Source organism: Parasteatoda tepidariorum, chromosome X1 (genome assembly GCF_043381705.1).
Source record: "Parasteatoda tepidariorum isolate YZ-2023 chromosome X1, CAS_Ptep_4.0, whole genome shotgun sequence".
NCBI classification, from domain to species: Eukaryota; Metazoa; Arthropoda; class Arachnida; order Araneae; family Theridiidae; genus Parasteatoda; species Parasteatoda tepidariorum.
Window position 1 is genome coordinate 54,462,582 of NC_092214.1, and position 20,352 is coordinate 54,482,933.

The window sequence follows — 20,352 nt, forward strand, 5'->3', positions numbered from 1 at the left end:
TATGTTTTACAAAACTCGTGATTTAAATCTGAAATTCTGAAGCTGTAACATTCTTAATTAAAGTGTTAGTTATTAGTAGCAAATATTCATTACATTCAGAGATAAGTTTATTTTCTCTTTTTTTCATAGAGATAATTTTTTTCCATTATTGCAATACATAAAGTTTGACCCTCACAGTTAAGTGGGCACACATTAAATATGTTATATAATTAGTTCAGATTTTTTATCTGTGCAAGAAGATGCAAAAATATTTTTCTTTGAATAAATATACTTTTCTTTAACAAATTTTGTTTTTGAACTTTATAATGGGTAACTAAAAATATGTCATTAAAAAGTTGTCTAGAAGTAACTACCAACATTTTTTTATTAACTTATGCATCTTTTTTTTTTAAATAAAAAAAAAGATTTTTATCATTTAATATTAGTAATATTAGCTTCATTTATGTGTTAAGCCTTTTTCTTTTATGAAAACAAATATGCTCAAGTATTTAAAGAAAATAATGATGTAAACGTTAAATGACACATGCATTTTTAACTGTGACTTCATCAGCTGAATCACTTATCAGCTGGAAATATTGAGGTTAGGCTTTTTTCTTTGTGGTTAAATATTTATGAGAGTAAAAAAATAGAATATGCTATATCTCAAACATATATATATATATATATATGCCCGAAATTAAAAATACTTAAATTATAAATTTTGTTTTAGACTGAAAAATGTATTAAAAAGTTAGCTTTTTATTGCTTAAGAATATTAAAATCTTAATAGTGAAAATGAAATACTATTTTATCTTTACTACTTAACAGCAGTGACTTTTATTTTTAGGACCAGGTCTTGCATTTGTTGTATATCCAGAGGCTGTATCCAGATTGCCTCTTTCGCCCTTGTGGGCATTTCTTTTTTTCATTATGCTTTTTTCCATTGGTTTGGATAGCCAGGTAAAGAAATATTTCTATCCAAGTTTTAATTTGTTTCAGTATAGGTCCTTATCTGTCTCATAGAAATAAATCCTATATAAGTTGAAAGAATTTCTCAAAATACAATGAGAAGTATCTGTTTCTTAGTAATTCACTTATGTTACAAAAGCCAGATATAAATCCTTATTCACCTCTTTTGCCATATTTTGGTGTATGATTAAAAGTCAATGATTCTACAAAGAATAAAATTTAAAATTGGAATTATTTTCATAATAGAATTTTTTGAAAACATGCCTTGTGCTTTTAAAATAGACACCTGCATAAATAAATGTTTATAAATTTTTTTAAAATGTATTTATTTTTCTAATTAAAGTTTTTGGAAAATATTTGTTATAAAATTCCATTTTTTATGTATCAGTTTTCTATTTCTCCAAAATCTTTTACTAAATATGATAAAAACAGTCTCTGATTTAACAATTTTTTAATCTTTTTGATTTATTTCTAGCTGACAGATGACCTATTTTTGCTGCAACATGTTTTTGCTTAAATGTATAGTTCTTTGAGTTTGATTATTTTTATTTATTAAGTGATTTCAATTCATTTTTTTTTCTTTTGAGAAAAAATGAATTGATTTACTTGTATACAAGTTAACTGTTTCTGATTATTGTTTCCTTTTACTTTTATGAGGAAACATTCAAGGATCATTTTACAATTTTAAACTAATATATAAGAACACTTAAAAAAATTAATTCTGAAATATTAATTTTGTCATTGCGGTAAAGTATTTACTTTATTTACTTACTATATATTCACTGAAAATTTTTTGTCCTGTTCTTTATTATTTGCATCTCTAGTAGATACTTTATTACATTCAATCTGATATTAAAATTCAGATTTTAAGTAAACTCTTTGTATACATTGAAAATGAGTAATATCTATAAAAAAAAACTGTGTTTCTTAACTGAAGAAAATATTAATTTTGGTATTTTACATACCTTTGATTTCTGAGAAAATCTGATAAGTGAGAAAATGAGCCGCTTTTGTTAACATGAAAAAGTTGATATAAAAAGTTTTAAAGAGATAAGCTGATAGATACAATAGCAGTGTCTTTTAATGTCTCCAATTTTAAAATGAGATTTCTTCAGTCAGTTGTGGGTACCTATATAAGTAATATTATTTTTGAAAAATGAATTTTTAGTGTGAAAGAAATTATAAAATTTCATTAAAACGATTTTATCACTTATCTAAATTTAAATAAGTATTTATTAATGATTAATTAGCTATTATGTTCATTCTAGAATCCAGTTTGAAAATTAAAAAAATTAATAAATAAATTAAAGTACTAAAATTATTGATGTATCTTCAGAATTTTTTTTCTGAAAGTTTTGAACTATCTTTTTGTTTACATATTTTCTTACCAAAAGTTCAAGTTTTAAAAGATTATTTTCCTGCTTTTTAATTGTTCAACCTTATCATTATGATACTAGTGCAAGTAGACAATTTCTTCTTTAATCACCTTTTTTTATATATAAAACGAGATGAAGAAACCTTGTTTATTCTACTAGGAAGTATATAATCAGAATTCTGATTTTTTTTTCCTCTTTAAACTATGTCACAAGTTATTGTGAAAGGCTGGGGTTCCACCCCAGGTAACACCTTGAAGTTCACTCAGATCCATTGTTGTCATTGGTTGGAGGTAGGGTATATGTTCCCCTCGCTAATTAGAGTTCTCTAAAAATCTCAATATTTCAGACCAATAAAGAAAATTTTCGTGAATTAGCATGGATTTAAATTCCTTAAAGTTAAGAACAAGAAAGAGAGAAAAAGTTATTAATCTTTTTGCAATTATTTAAGATTTTTTTTTCTGTTTGAGTGAATTACGGAACTATTATGACTGATAATTGAAATTAGTTGACTGTTATTTAATTGACTGTTAGTTGAAATTTAATTTCATCCCCCTCAAAAATTGAACCCCTGTGATGTCATGCAATTGTTGAACTTTTACCCTCTTAGTTGACAGCTGTTATGTGAGTACTTGACTTTTTAAATAATATGGCTGTCTGAGAAATGTGTTTTTACGGAAATACAGCTATTTTCTTTTTCGACTTCAAAATGATAATTTTAAGAAAGTTGTCATTGAATAACTTCATAACCAGATTTTCCTTATCTGTAATATAAATCAGTTAAAATTTTTTATCTGCTGATTTCTAATCACTAAGTTAAAACAGTAGAGGTTAGTAATTATATCGAAAATATGTAGAGTACTAATGAGGGCATAAATATTCATTCTAAACTTTTGAACTAAAAAATGTTTTTTTTTCACTATGATAAATAGTCAATAGTTGTTTTGCTTATTACAAGCAGTCTAATTTTTTTCTATAAAAATTTAAAGTTGTTTACGGAATCATCAAGAGATTGTGAGAGCTGTTACAGTTGTCTAGTTTCTATAAAAATTTTAAGTAATTTTCAATTTTCTTTTTTTATTATTTTTTCATTTATTTATTAATTTTCTTTTCTTTGTTAAGAGTTAATTTTCAGTGAATATATAGTTTACTAATGAAATAGGTTTATGGAGACTTCTACTGTACTTTTTATACATTGTCTCATGAAATTATTTTTATATCGAAACAAAAATTTACCATGCCATGGTTCAAAAGCATTCTGTTGAAATCAATGATTTGGTTTTTGCTTTTCAGCAGATTTTTTCCTACCTTTGGAGAGAGAAACTGACTGTGATTTCCAGGGTTCATCAATCTTGTTACTGTATTATATAATTTTGTTTAAGTAAAGAAACATAATATAGCTTTATTTTATTGTTTCTTAACTGGAGAACACAGTCAGTTTTTGTTGACGGGGCCAAAAAGGTTCCAGCGGTCTCACTGCCGATTCTTCTGCAGCAGCTAAGGAGGTACTTTTTAGCTATGGTAAATATAAATCAGGGAAAACAGAACAAAAATTATCAAACTAAATATCTACTTTTAAAATCGACAAACTTGTCTAGAAGACATTATTTAACACAATCCATTTATTTAAAGCTTTCAGCTTTCTGTTTCATTTTAACTACATCACAGAAAAATTCAAAAGTACCTCATAATATTAGTAACTAACACAATTAAACATGTTTTTCTTTTGAAATTATTAACTAGAACAATTCTTAGTTTAATCAAAAATTTAAACTAATTATATTTAAAGAAACATTAACTTATTAAAACACACACAGTTTGGATGCAAATTTCTTACATACTACCTAATATTATTTTTTTAAATATATGAAATTTTGTAAATTTTATTAGTCAGTGAACTTTAAAAATTGCTAATTTTTAAATAGCCAAAAAAGTTTCTATCCTGATTGCATTGAAGCTTTTCTTTATTTTCTTTCTTACCATTTATAATTCATTATAGCATTTATTTCATGTGATGTTGTATCAGTTCTAATTTTTGAAACTTTTTGATTAATAATGAATTAATAACTAAAAGGAAATTGTGGATATTGGAATCGCATACATTTTTCTGCTTTATATAAATGTATGCCTATTCTTTCATACAACAGGAATTCTATGTTTAATTGCTCAAAATTTACTAAGTTGAATAATGGAATAAAATGAAGCTTAGAAGTCTGTATTAAATGGGTAACATATTTAAATTAAAAATCAGTTTTTTTTAATCTAAATTTACTCTTAACATGAATATTAAAGCTTTAATCAAATTTGTTCATATATTTTCCTTACATTTTGGTAAAAACTAAAACTATTGAGGAAGGAACACTGATTTCAATCAATTTCTTTAGTAAATTCTAAATTTTGTTACACAATAGTTTTCATTTAGAAAAATAAAGTGTTTGAAAGTAGGTCTTATGAAGTTTCAAAACACAGAGATATATTTCTACAATATAAATATTCAATGTGTTGATTTTTTTTCTTTTTTATTGCAATGTTGGGATTAGAAATATAATAATTCTTTCATTTTTATATAGGGTGTTTCATAAAGTATTTTAATTGCACATAATTATTTGTTTTAAAAGTGTACTGTACTTATTTTTTTCACTATCTCTTAAAAGAACATCTGATTAGAAGATCATATAGAGTCATGGAGAAGATAACTTATAATCAAGGAAGCCCCTTTGACTCTTTGCTTTTTTTCAACTAAGCAAAATTTCACTACCTTAGGGAACCCTAGTGATCTCATATTTTATTTTTGCATCAGACTCAGTTTGTAGCAAAATGTTTTACTTATTTGCTCTACGTACATAACTGTTTTGTTTGGCTAGGTAAAGCTGCTTTAAGTCTACATTTCAACCTCTTTTGTTGTCATGGATTAATTCAATTATGAGCCTGTTCTTATTACTAAATTTCTTTTTTAAAAATAAGGAATACAACACAGACATTGCTTCTAAACTTTGTTGAATCTGTGGGTGTGATCTTGCCTTTGTTACAAAAATTGCTCATTTAATATCATTATGTTCAGATGGTCCAAAATATGATATTGATGTGTCACGATATGGGAATGAGCTTCTTGTGATTGAGTTTTCCTGTTATCATAATACAGGCTTGATAACATTTTAATATTATTAATTCAAAGTATATGTTGAATCAAATTAAATGCATTTTAAATTTTACTTCAATTTTGGCTAATTTATTACTCCTTAAAAATCTGTATTCTTCATGAAATACCCTATATTTAAAAGGTATCATAAAATCAATTATAAGTAGTTTGAATTTTCATAAGGGAAATAATTTCTATAAATTTTTTTCTTTTTAAATTTTATATTCATCAGTTAAGTTGAATACTCTCATTACCAGACATTACTTTTGACATAGTGTTCCTGATGTATTTAAACAGGCTTGTCTGGCCGTAATGATATTTGTTAGCATGTAAAAATCTAGTTTAGTTTTGGCTTTGATAACAACTACATTGTTCTTTTCTATTCCCATGGTTTTTATTCTTTTTCAAAGCATTTAAATTTTGATTTCTATTTATTTTCTATCTTAATTAAAAATTTTAAATATTGCTAATATAAACAAATGTTTTTGCTGAATTAGAAAAAAAATATAAATTAGTGTTTTATAGTAAACTAATGTTGTACTTGAAACGTAAGTGTTAAACTCTAACTTAATTGAAACATATAAGCAATATCTACAAGAAGTAATTTTTTTTTTATGTTACTTTATGTGATGTTTTTATTATTTGCTTTTAGCTTATTATTTATATTTTGTTTGTTTATTTTAAGCTATCAGACAATAGTAAAAGATTTATATGAAATAAGTTTTATTTTTATAACCAATCTTATTACCTAATAAAATAAGACTTCTAAGAGAGAATTTTTTTTTGTCTTTACCTAAAAGTCAGTTACTTGATAATATTTCTTAAATTAAATTGGCCAGTTAAATTATGTAGGGCATTTGATTGCTACTAATATCAACATAAAACATTTGTTAGTGAATAAAAATCTATCTTTCCGCCATTAATTTGCACATTTACCTTGATTTTATTAAGTTTGCAAAATTTAATTTATTTCTTTTTAATTTAAAGTTTTAGATAGAAAATTTATTTGATTGCTATTTTATCAGAGATTTTGTGATAGTTTTTAAACAGGTCTTTAGTAAAAGTCAGTAAAGATGTCTCAAGTTTTGTTTTATTTATAATAAAGTATATTCATTTTAAGATATTTTTATGCTGATAAAATAATTTATGCTCACTTTTTCACTTATTTAAACTTTTTTTTTCAACATGCATGATTTATTTATTGTTAATATTTTGAAATGAAAAGTTAACATGTTTAAAATACAATAACATTTTAATTTAAAATTATAATACCTATTTATCTTCGTATAATATTTTATTTGTCCTCTAACAGAAACATTTGCAAACACATAAAAAATTCACTACATTTTTCGTCAAAAAAAAGTTATTGGTAGCTATGGCAGATAGAAAATTTAAAATTATTTCATAAATATTTTCAAAACTAAATATCAAAAAATTTAAGCATATTTTTTTTTGTTACTCTGCAACTTCATTGCATGTCATTAAGTATTTCATTTCATAACTTTTCTGTATTTAATTTATTAGCTTGATAATGTTAAGGAATATGTATAAACATTAAAAATAAAAACTTATTTATGTCATGAATATAAAAAATTCTCTATTAAACATATATTTATATTGAGCATTTAAAACTGTTAAAAACAGCCTGAGCAAGATACTAGAACTATTATAGTTTTAGAGGATTTATCGCAATTATTATTAATTCTTGAAATTTAGCTTTCATTACTGGAGGACAAATAATAAAATTTTTTATTTCAATATCATGGTTTTATTTTTTGTATTATGAAAATAATAGTATCTGTTATTTTTGTTTTATTTATGTATTATATATGCAGCATGTAAAATTCTAATTTTGCTTAACTTTTATTTTAAAATTACAAATTTATATAGTTATAAATTCGTACAGTTATTATTTATCACAATTCAAAATATTGTAATGTGGATAAGTTGGCAAGAATGTGTTTTAATATTTTATAAAAAGAATTTTTTAAATGACAAAAAGTGAAAATATAAATTTAAATTTTTCAGTTATTTCTTTAAGGTTATTAATTATAAATTAAGTTTTTCTAACATTTAATGTATTATATCAGTTACAAAAAAACTAGCCACTTCCCCAAAACCACTAAATTAGTGTTCTGTTCTAAAGAAGTTTCGCATAGAAGATAGGGAAACTGTCTAAGGTATAGGAATTTCAAAATAAAAATGCAACTGTTTTTCTACTGTTACGTTTTTTTAATACTAATTTTAATGTTTGAGAATTTTAAACAATTGGAAATATATTTAATTGTTGTTTTAATTTTTCTTTTTCAAAATTTTCTTAATCATGGTACTGTATATTGTTTTTAATTGAAACTCAGAAAAGAACTTTTAAATTATTTGACTGAGAGTAAAAGTTTTGCTTAATTTAAAACTTGTATGAAAGTAGAAGTGAAAAATAACTGCATGTTTGGTAGTGAGTAAGATTTGTATATCAAGAAAAATACCCTCCAACAACTATTGAATTGCCATAGTTTAAAAAATTATTGTTCAAGGTGGTAGCTAAAATAATGTGTTATAATTTATAATTATTAGAGTTTAAAGTACTTTGTCCCCCAATACGCCCAGATAACTTGAGTCAGTGAGTTAAGGATTGAATAGTGTTGATTAAGTTAAGTTATGAAAAACATCTATACAAATTAAATTTTTTGTAAAAATTTTTGCTTTTGTTTGCTACCACTGGGGGAAATGTTTGTGTTTAAACCTCAAATAATGGAAAAGGACATGAAGAAGACTTACTTTTTGTTCAGAGTTTTTTTAAGGCAAACAACAAAAAATTTTATTTTTTGAATTATGTATTTTAACACTCAGATTCTGACATCAAAGACAACATTCTTCTGAAATAACTGAAATATTTCACTTTATTATGTTATTTTTAAGTACAAATTATTATAATAATATATCATTACTGATTTATATTTCGGCTTTTAAGGGTTATTTTCGTGGATTCCTTTCTCAATCTAAACCAACCTCCCAATTTAGCTTTTAAAATGTTCTACTTCATTTTAATGATAAATACCTTGCATGTAATACATGTAATTAATCAACACATTTGTCAAAAAAAACTATTTTGTAAGCAATAAATTTGTTCATCTGAAATATTAGTACAAATGGACACTTTATTGAAATACTCAGTTAATATTATTAAAGTTTCATACATTTTTGCCTTTCCTCATTACAATAGATAATATAAACTAAAAAAAATTACCAATTTTTGATTTTTCAGAAGCTATAAATTCTTAATTTCTGAAACATAGATTTGGAAGCTTCTATCTTTTGTTGATTAGTGTCATTAAGTTATTAGGAAAATAGTTTTATTTGCTGCATTACTTTGGTGGAAAACATTTAATTGTATAGCAGCACAAATTAGTGTGCATTAGGTGATTCTTTAAATGCCTTTATATGTGTATTTTTATAATAATAGTATTAGGTTTCTGTGCGCCTTTTGGAGGGGACGTCATCATGAACTGCAAGTCATCACATCATTGTGACAGTGTAACTTTTTGTGCACTATTTATCACTTTTTTTTTATTTTTGTATAAGCTATTATGTACATGAATTGCTTACTTTTAAGAGTGGTCAGTTGATTTGTTTAATTTATTTCAAATTATACATAACACTATTTTAATTCTTAAAACTTTATTTTATTAAATTTTTCATAAACACCAAGTACAAATTTGTATTCATTTATTGTTTTTATTCCAACAAATATCAACAAAAAAACTAAAATTAAGTTTTTGTGACTTCAATTCTCTTTTTAGTTCTTTTAAAAACCTTGTTTGTTGTATTTAAAGTAATTTTATGTTTCTTGTAAAATAAACAAGGTTTTCATTTTTTGTTGTTTCAATAACAATTACTCTTTGAATACTCACAAAAAGTTTAGCCAAAATTACCTGTTTTAAAGTTAGCTTAATAATAAAGAATAAGGCTTTAACATAAAATTTGTAACATATCAAGTTCTATACAATATAAATCACAGCTGTTTTTTGACCTTGTACAGCTTAATAGTTAGAAAATTTTAAATTTTTTTTTTTTTTTTTTTTTTTTTTGAGACTTAAATTTTCTGCTCTTTGGACAATTTTTGTTTAAAAAAATTTATTTCTCCTAAGCCTTGATTCTTTACTTGTTTCCTATAAATGAGCATCGCTTCTTAACCAAATAGATAACTGGTCTTTTGCTGAGGGAAGCAACAGACTCTTCTCCTAAGCGTCAACGTTAAAAGGATTTTTGAAATTTTATTTAGTTTTTTAACTTTTCAACTTGTAACTCAAATTGGAGCTAATGACTTTTTTGTGATTTATTATTTTGGAAAATACTTAAGATACATTATTTATAAAGAAAGAATATACAGCAACAGTTTTTTTATTTGCTGCTTGCAACAAAGTATAATTTTTAACAATCATATTTTAACTGACCACTGAGCATTCTGTTAATTTTTGCATCATCAAATAAACAAGAAAACTGCAAATGATTACTGAATGTCTAAATTAAGTAAATAGAACTCATGCATTTAATACTCAATTATTTTGATATTAAATATGAGTCATTTTATCATATTACTATTTGTATTTTTACTTAATGATATTAATTCAGTAATCAATATCGTTCATAGTTCTTGTGGCTTGATGTGTGCTTGCATGTTAGTCATATCTGTGGTCAGCATTAATTTTTAGCTTCTCGCAGTCATTTGATACAAATTTTAAACCCATTTACTTTTTGCTGATAGTAGCTTTCAATTTTCTAATTGCAAACTTTATAGCGTTTTTAACTCTAGATTGCTTTAACATAAAATTTTAATAATGCTTTAGCCTGCGGACCACAGCATATGACATGTTTCAAATCTTCTTAGTAGTCTTAGCCATTATTTGTTTAAATGAAAATACATACAATGCTATTATCTTTCCAGTTTGGAATGTTTGAAACTATGGTTAGTGCATTTGTGGATAAATTTCCTATTCTGCAAAAACGGAAGGCCCTCTTTACTGCTGCATTATGTTTTGTGATGTTTCTGCTGGGTTTGCCATGTGTTACACAGGTAAAGTTGTTTATTATTAAGCAAAAGATTAAATGGTGACTTTATTATGTTTTCAAAATATTTTTTTATCTATTTTATGACACATTTTTATTTATTTTAAAAAATAATAAACAATATCATAAGAGTTTCAAATAGGTAAGAATACTTCATAAAACATTTAAAATAGTTTTTTGCAAAATTTAATGAAACAATTAGCAGTTACGTGCAGATGATGGCATAATAGTAGCCCTGATAGTATAACTGACATTGACGTGCAAATTTGCATTTGTAGTTGCATGTTCGAGGAGCATGATAAAAAATTTAACGTGTTAAATTACTGGAAACATGTAATGGTCTAAAATGGTAATGTTCATCATAAGTTATTGAAGGTTTTGCTTTCTGAGGTTTTATTTTCTAATTTTTTAAACCAACATATTTATAAAGCAAATTTTAAACTTAATATTAGAATAGAGCAAAATAATTAATAAATGATTTAACCAGAGAAGAAAAAAGTTATTTACGTGTAGAACATGAAAAATTATGGACGTCATTTTGTAAAGGATGTTTTCAATAAAAATGTGTCAATGATTCATCTTAAGTGATGTTTAAGATAACCATACAGGACATTTTTGACTGAATTGTAGATCCATTGCAAGAGATAGTTTTACAGTGAAAGAGATAATATGAACAACATAATCATATGAGATAATATTCTTCAATTGTATTTTTAGTTTCATGTGCAGAAGTTCTGATACAAATTTTTGTGAACAACTTAAAAAATTGGTGAACCAAATCCAGTAAAATTTTACATGAAAATACATCAAAGTCAAAAACAATGATTAAAAAGTTCATGGCATGAGCTAAAGATCATGAGTTAATTGGTATCACAGCAAGATAGTCCAAAATGATGTAGCAAAATGGAACTTGTAAAAGTTTTAATACAGTAGACCCTTGATGGATCGTTCCTCTTAAAACCATTCATTGCAAAGGATAGATTTTAAAAAATGATCAATGCAGGTCAACATAAAATATCAATTAGTTTGAAAATGCATTAAAGTAATAAAGAAGTAATGGATTTAAAAATTTGGTAATAAATTTACAACAAGTATCAAAAACGTTTAACTGAAAAAATTATGTACTTAATGCAAAAATATTTTCAATGCAAATGAAAGATGAATTAGCATTTATTAATTCAAAATATTGTATCTTTGGACATTAATTATAAATTGGTGTGATTACAGAAAGTTCCTTGTCATTTCAAAAACTTTGAGGCCTTCCAATGTTTGCTCTGGTTGAAATTCCTTTTTTTTGTATTCATTGGAATCATTTTGCACTTCTTTAGCTTTTGCAAGCATTTTTTTAACCAACAGCATGACAAATTTTAACATTTCCATCAACTGATGCTTAAACATAAAACATGATGCTTGAGACGTTTTCCCATAATTTTAAAAAATCTTAACTTTTTCTTCACCATTATCATTATATCGGTGTAACCGTTATTCTTTTCTACATGGAATAATTAAAGAAATTTCGATGCCTGTAGAATTTTGGAACAATAGTTGCAGGAATCTGATAGTTTCAAAAATTATTAACATTATGATATTAAACTGATATTAACATTAAAAGAATAGCATTTAAGGATAGGACCATTAAAATAAAATATGAAAAATACAGAAACGACGGATCTAGGTTATATTGTTTGGTTTAAATCCATCTGAGGGCATTGCAGATCTCTCATTAAATTCTAATTGTGTTTATGAATTTGGCAAATGTTTTAGAACAAATCAGCTTTTAGCCCAGGAAGTTTTTCTCTGCTAGGAGAGAAGTCATGAGCTGTAATATCTTTTCCAAGACCACTCAAGACTTACTTGTTGGTTACACATTCTGTAGATCAGGCTGTCTACTCCATCCTTTATAAATAGCAAGCATTAATTCTTATGGTCCTGCTATCCTAGTATTAGAACACATCTTTGCATTACTCTATATTTCTCATTTTTAAGATTTTTAATGCTCCTTTTCCCTCTTCAGCTCTTGTGTTTAGATTAAATTTACAGCATCATTAGATTTAATTGCCTTGAATGTATAATGATGTTTGAGTTGAGAATTGTTAGCAGTTCTTTCCTCTTGTGCTTTCAAATTTTACATTTATTCCAATTTAACCATTTTCCATATACTTATGTTGAGGATTATAACTAAAAACTTTACTATTTTGTTTTTATTTAATATGTAATTTTATAAAATATCATAAAGCATATGATTTATATGCAAAATCTGAGTCACTTCTTAAAATTTTTTGAGTTATTTATATTTATAGTTTTGAAAATATAATTATTTGTAACAACATTTTTCTTTTAGGGTGGAATGTATGTCCTTCAATTAATGGATTGGTATAGTGCTGCGTTTTCTCTCATGATAATATCATTGTTGGAATTAATATGCATTTCATGGATTTATGGTATAAATACGAATTATTATTACTAATTTACTTTCATATTAATCTACATCTTGGTATTGGTCATGTTGAAAAATAGATTATTCCAATTTTTAATAGGTTCAGTGGTGTGTTGTGGCTGGCACTAAGTCAGTCGGCTTTTATTAAGTTTATTTATTTTTTTATAAAATTATGAAAGCAAAAAAGAAATTTAAAATCTTTTTTAATCTATTTTAAAAACTATGTGATTCATATATCCTTTTTCTCATCAAAACATGTTCGTAAACTCAAATTAGACTAGCACAGTTTCATTTCCATTTTGGTATGACTGTTAACTTCTGTCCTTTTCTTAGAATGTTTGCAGTCAGTAAAAAGTTTTAAGTCTTGATTTTTTTTTTCAAAGTAAATGCACAATGATTAAATGTAAAATTTTGTTCTGAAGTCAGCAATTCAGCGATTCATCCTTGACCAATGAGAAATAAATAGAATTTATTTTTGTTCTAGAAGGCAATTTATCAGTGCAACATTTTATTATAATATGGTAGTGAGATGAATAAGAAAAACTGAAACTCTTTTTGCAACTAATATCCGATCATCCTCATTACTTACTATTCTTTGATTGCTTGTCCACATCTTTGTTTGATATTGTCTTTTAAGAGAAAATCAATATTGATAAAAATAATCACCCTATTCCGAACTTCATAATGAGTAAAACAATTAAAAACTGCAATTTTTTTAATCTGATTTTAATGTTACAGGAATCAGCTTACAGCTTGTCAAAGAAATTAAGTATTAAAAATATACTTTTGTATTTTAAAAGAAACTAAAAAATTTTATAGTTTTATACTTTTAAAATACCACTTTCAACAATTAATATTTTTTTTTTTATAATTTAAAATTGTTTGTTTAATTAGCTAACAATGGAGAAAAAATGCAGTATCTCTGATTTTTGCATTGTATTGAAAAAATTTTTAGAAGAAATGAAAATTTTTTTCCCCTAATATGTGTCTCAAATCATCTATTTCTAATTCATCCACATAAACTGAAAAAAAATTAATGAATTGATAGATTATTTCTATAATATATCTATTTTAAGTGATAGGGGGACAAGTTATACTTTAAACAAAGTTTAGAACTAATATTGAGGAAATATTAAAAAAACATTCAAGAACAAAAAATTTGTGGTGTCAAAATTAGTTCGATATGTAATCTAAACCAAAAGTAAATTATATCAGAAAAATATAAAATTAAATGTAAAACATTTTTTTAATCAAGTTTTATAAAGTAAAATTTATTTTAAAATTCAGTTAAAACCATTCAAATTGCGGATATTATTACTTTTGTACAGATTTTTTATTCTACATTATATCCTCTTTTTTTCCTGATTCTTCTCAGTTTCTTCTACTGATAAACTGACATGACAGAATAGATTTTTCGTTCGAAGAAATGCAGCCCCACTTTAAGGCTTAAAAGGAACAAAATAATAAAGGGAAAATTTTTTATAATTTATGAATAAAATATTTCAGAAAAGTTAAACTTAAGAATTTAAACTATTGGTTAAGAGTATCCTATTCTTTAACATTAAAGCTTGAATTCTTAGCATACTTCACTTACAAAACCTTTATAATAGCTTTAAAAAATTATTCAAATATTCAGTTCAAACAGATCGTAAGATTAAGAGAATAGGAGGCTCTAGCAATTGAAAGTAATATGAAATGAATCAGTTGCTTATCACATGAAAAATAAATTAAAACTGGAAAATGCAAATAAGCAGGGTGATTTATAATTTTAGAATCCTTACAAAACATGAAGTAAACCATGCACATTAGAATTTCCTAATTTGTATTTTAATAAAATACAAAGAAAAAAATATTCAAACATAGATCAATTATTATTAATGTTTGAAATAGTTATATAAGTTCTCATCTAAGACCAATTTATCAAGTGAAGAACTGTAGCTTCAATTTCAAATAAAATAGTTTTTGATTATTTATGTACCTAATTTGCTCTTGACCTCGATAGTGAATGATCACAGTTTGAAATTATTTATTATTTCTATTATTTTTCACTTACTATTAAATTTTGACCCCTAATGTGCATAGTTATTTTATTCCATTTTTTAAAGAACTTTTCAAATATTCATAAATGTTTTTATTAATTAAATATTCATTAAGAAACACTTTGCATAAGTTTAAACAGATTATTATGTTTATACTGTTGCATAATGTAAAAATAAACTTGTAAATAGTAATACTTTTTATTCTTCCAACTGAAATCAAGTTAATGTTTTTTCTCTTAAAAATACTCATTGTACTTAAAATTAGCTACACTTAATAGTAGAATATCAATATTTGATACCTATACAAGTACTGAAGTTTTGCTCATTTATTTTGGAATAGTATATTATGATCTGAGGGAAACTAATAGTAAAGAGATATGTTTGAATTTGGTTTCAGCTAGTTTAAACACCAGTGATCTTTATAACCAGTCAAAAAGTTTGTAAAAAATTTAAATCTACTCAAATTTACAAAAATTACACATTTTATATTTAAAAAAAACTTTAAAATGATTTGTCTAAAGCCATCTTATTTTCTCAGCATCAAACCTGATTATGCTTCGCTTTTAAATGAGTTTTAAAAAAAACTCTTGTTTTTTCCTCCTTTAAATAAACTATGGTCAGGAAAATAGCTGTTAGTTGAATGAAATAGTTAGTTTTTGCAACAAAAAAATTTTTTTAATTGCCAGATTCTTTAAAGTTTATTTATTTAAATTACTGTTCTGCTTTTTATAATTAAATACAACTGAACTGGGTTCGAACTTCAATGATCCAATTGATATATTTTTATAAAAAATTACTCTTTGTTGTCTTAACCAGCTTAAATATAAATATAAACATAAAATTTATTTCTAAGCATGATAAGAGCTTTTTAAGTATAGCATAATTGTTATGTGTTAATAAACTTTAAAGTTTTGGGGTACTAAATCCACCTAAAATAGTTTATCTAACCAGTAAAACCATCAAATAAAATTAATAACAAGAACTGCTTATTAAATAATTAATTAAAGGTATAATAATAAATTTAAAATGTTTACTTACAATTGTGACTTCGAATTTCCTTCCCTTTTTATTAAAATTGAATTATCTAGTATATAAACACATCATTGCTAATTGTATAAGTTTATATATATAATCTTGATTCTAGGTGTGGATCGATTTATGCAAGACATTTCCTTAATGATTAAAAGACCTCCACCTACTTGGTTTAAATTATGCTGGTGTTATATAACACCTGGAACTATTATTTGTCTTCTATTGTTCATTGTCATAAATCATAAACCAGTTACTTATGGTACCTATGAGTATCCAGGATGGTCAATTGCTTTAGGATGGATGATTGCATTGTGCTCTATCCTTCCTATTCCAGTTATTGCAGTTGTACAAGTATTAAAGGCAAAAGGAACTTTTAAACAAGTAAGTAATATTAAAAAACACTGTAATAAATTCATTATTTCCTTTAATCAGAAGTTATATTTACTAGAAACTATTGCATTTATGTGATGAAGACATCCCATTTTATTAAATAAAGCCTGATGAAGAATAATAGAGGTTCACTACACTCACAAACTTGCACGAAAATTTTTGTTTTTAGTGTAAATTTTTTCTAGTCAACCATTCTTCTCTTATAATAATCAAATTACGAAAATCAAATTGCCTGAATACTTAAGAGTTTGTTCTTCAAGGAAGGGGAAAACTTTTTTATGTGTTCAATAACCTATAATATGATTGCTTGTAAATACACTACCCCACAATGATTGACCTATCTATGTGTTTCATAGAAAGAGTTTACTTTGTTTAATATTGTGTGATCTCCAACAAAGAGTTGAATTATTTTAAGCACTTATCTCAGATTTTCTTTGAAACACTCTAACATGTCCTATATAAATGTTTGCTGGGTGTTAAATCAGTGCAATAGGATAGCTAAAAGGGATACAGTGTTCATAAGCTTCTTTGGTATTACAAAATGCTGAAAATTTTAAAAAATTATTTTTGATAAAATAAAGATAGTGAATATAAGTAATTGCTCTTATTCATGCTTTCAATAAAACTATCTACCAAATATAAATAAGAAAAAAATGAAAAATTCTCATTGTGGCTATTGAATAAGCAAAAATGCTTTATGCAGAGTGCTTTGAAACTCGTGGGCAAAAATTAAGGGATGATACCAAACATTTGCAACTCTAAATTAAAGCGAGCAATTTCCCCCATATAATGCATGAGAATGGGGGAGGTACTAAACTAATTTGATTTTAAAATAAATCATGTGCACCACTTGCTATATCATAGATGTAACACCTACATTACTGCTTTTTTTTAGCAGTTTCTGTAACTTTTGAAATTAAAGAACCATTAAAGAAATATTTTGTTATTGGAAATCATCAGAATATTTTTTGTTATAGTTTGATAGAAAAATCTGCCATTTATTTAGGGAAAAATAGTTGTTAACCACTCTGTCTTTTTCTTTCAGAGAGTGATATCCTGCTTACAACCAACTTATGATTGGGGTCCTGCTTTAGAAGAAAATAGAATTTCTTACAAGAAAAGTCTTAGCATTGTAAAGAGTCGGTTTCCACAAAATGTTGAATTTGGAAACTTGGGAAGTTGCGAGAAGGGCCAGTCAGAGGAAATGTGCATGTTTCCTAAGGAAGATGTTCAGTTAAACTCTGAAAATAATCTTTGAGAATTATCGAATGTGTGAGATTTACTAAATAAAGTAATGATGTGCTTAATAAATTGGAAAGTTGCTGTGCAACTTGGATACAAAGCGATTGAGTGGCAGAGCCAGAAATGAAGGCTAATAATCTCATTGAAGATTACATCAAGAAAAATACATTTCTTAGTTTTCTAATCATTTACATAGCTTTTTAAATGACAATTTTTCTTTTTAAACATTTTAATAATTTTTATATATTTTTTTATATCTCCAGTATTTAAGTTTTTTTTCCTCCTTATGGAGTAATTAATAAAAAATTTATACTTTTATTTCAAATAAAAATTAAAAACAATCGCTGCATAATTTTAAAATCTTTTGACTAAAGAGCTGATAAATTAATGTGTATATTATGCTCTTTTCTTGCAACTATGGTTTTATTGAAACTAAAATTCCAATTTTTACTTCTTGGACATAAAACTGTTAAGTTAGGCTTTAGTAAGGCTTTAGAATTTGTTGTTTAAAATAGCATTGAAAGGTATAGCTGTTAAATTAGGTTTTTTTCTTTATATGAACAAGATTACAAGTAAAACTAAACATGCCCTTGTTTAAGACGTGTGTCTGTGGCATTGAAACGTTTTCTTTTTTTTTTGTTTAGACTCTACTGGAAATGCATTAATATTTCGAAAAGTAAGTTAGAATTATGTTAATCACTATTACAAGTCATCTCTCCTTTTTTTGTCACGTCTAAGTAATATTACTAAAGTATTTTAGTTGTTCAACTCTTTCTTAGAAACTGATTTCTCAACTGTGATATGTGGTTTTAGTTGAAACAAATTGTCACTGTTTGCCTTTCTAATGTAAACTGTGTTTTATACAAAAAATTAAATAAAATATTTCAATAACTGATGGAAATTTGTTCTTCTCATATTATGGTTTTATTCTTAGGATAAACAAACAAATGAACAATTATATACACATTTTAGAAACAGTTAAAAAATGTCCTCATTGCCATTGCCAGCCACTTCTTATACACTGTCTAATAGTGAATTACTTATAGAGTTTTATTTACTTAAAAATACATTGATACTTTTACATGTAACTACTATAGGAACTTCCGTTTCATTTTCAAATGTTCTGTCAAAATAAGAATTACATAATAATTGATATTGTCAAAAATTAAATACAAAATTTAAAAATTGAGTTTAAAAATTAAATTTGCATTATTATCATCAGGACTATGTATCTAATTGTCAAAAATTAGAAGCATTGTCATGACATCAGCACATTTTTTATTCATTTTAAATTAATATGTGAATGCAATACTTTGCACCTTCTACAATACTTCTGATGCACAGATACCCTATTCAGCTTAAAATTTCTGTTTAGTGTAGGATAAACTTTCTTCGCTATCCATAGCGCTGTTGGCATCTTCAAAGTATTGCTAATTTATTTCTTATATAAATATACATATCTAGCTAACAAAGTTTTTTTTTATCAAAATGCTATTGTATTGGATTACTAGCTGTATACTGTATGGTGCATTTACATTGAATGAAGCCTATGGATTTATGCATAACATAAAATTAATTATTTTTGGAATGGTAAATTTAGAATTTTTTTTAATTATCTGGAAATATATATAATGCTAGTTAATTTGACTCATTTTAGAGGCATTGGTTTGGGTAGCAAATAGTAACATAATTCTCCTGTTAAATTACATTCTTTGTATTAAACCTTAATGATAGAATGCTTTTTGTGAATTTTGTCTTATCTTTAGTTGAATTTTCTTTAAAAATAGTCTAGATATAATACCTACTGTTTAAAAAATTTTAATACCTCGATTATTTGTGTTCATGCCCTTTCTACTTTAATAAATGAACTAACATGTAGTTAGGGTGGGGGGCATCTGACTTTAAACACATCCTCAGAGGGGTGTCCAATTTGTGCTCAGATAAATTCTAGAATAATATGTATTGATAACTACACTAATATGAATCACAATTACAAATGAATTCTAGAAAAACATGTATTTCAATGTCATTTCTATCTCATACATTCCACTATTCTGAAGCTCTAATTGATACATAAATATAATGGATATATAAATAGATATTTACATTTCAACATTAAATTTTATAAAATATTTTTAAGTAAAAGGGGACAAATGAAGATATTCTAACATTTTTGTGGCATTTCTTGCATTTGGGAAGAGATGTGAAATTGCGAATTTTAATTTCTTGCTTCCCTTGGGATTGCTATTGGAAAACTTGCTCAATTTTGTTAAAAACTCCCTACCCCTACTCTGTTAATTAATTTTTTTCGATAATTTTAGGAACAAGAATTTAATTTGAAAAAGAGGAACTATGATCTTCATTTATAATAGATATTGAATGAAATTCTGGTATACTAATTCCAATTGGCAATTTAAGGGTGCAATACTTCTACAAATTTTAAATCTATTTTACACAAAATTTTAAAAGGCTCTCTATTGTAGTTTTCATTGAACGGATATTTTTTTAACATTACTTTAAAAAAAATAGCGACATGTTGAAGGAAAAAGGACTTTAAAATTACCACTAATCATCCAATTATTTAAAAACTTTTATCACAATCAAAAACCTCATAAGTGTATTAAAATCTACAATAATAACCTTCATAATGTTGAATTTTCGACCTAATTATGAAATCCCTAATAATAA

The 20,352-nt window shown here is 25.3% G+C and overlaps 1 protein-coding gene across 2 annotated transcripts in view; it reads left to right on the forward strand.

Moving 5' to 3' along the window:
• Positions 1 to 18,559, forward strand: part of LOC107450096 (sodium- and chloride-dependent glycine transporter 1) — a 53,585-nt gene extending 35,026 nt beyond the window's left edge. For both annotated transcript variants that reach the window (XM_016065820.3, XM_043042129.2), the window contains 5 exons: positions 827 to 939; positions 10,403 to 10,531; positions 12,866 to 12,965; positions 16,145 to 16,413; positions 17,468 to 18,559. In XM_016065820.3, coding sequence (XP_015921306.1) covers positions 827 to 939; positions 10,403 to 10,531; positions 12,866 to 12,965; positions 16,145 to 16,413; positions 17,468 to 17,680 — 824 coding nt within the window. In that variant the 3' untranslated portion in view covers positions 17,681 to 18,559. The remainder of the gene's footprint in view (positions 1 to 826; positions 940 to 10,402; positions 10,532 to 12,865; positions 12,966 to 16,144; positions 16,414 to 17,467) is intronic.
• The last annotated feature ends 1,793 nt before the right edge of the window (positions 18,560 to 20,352 follow it).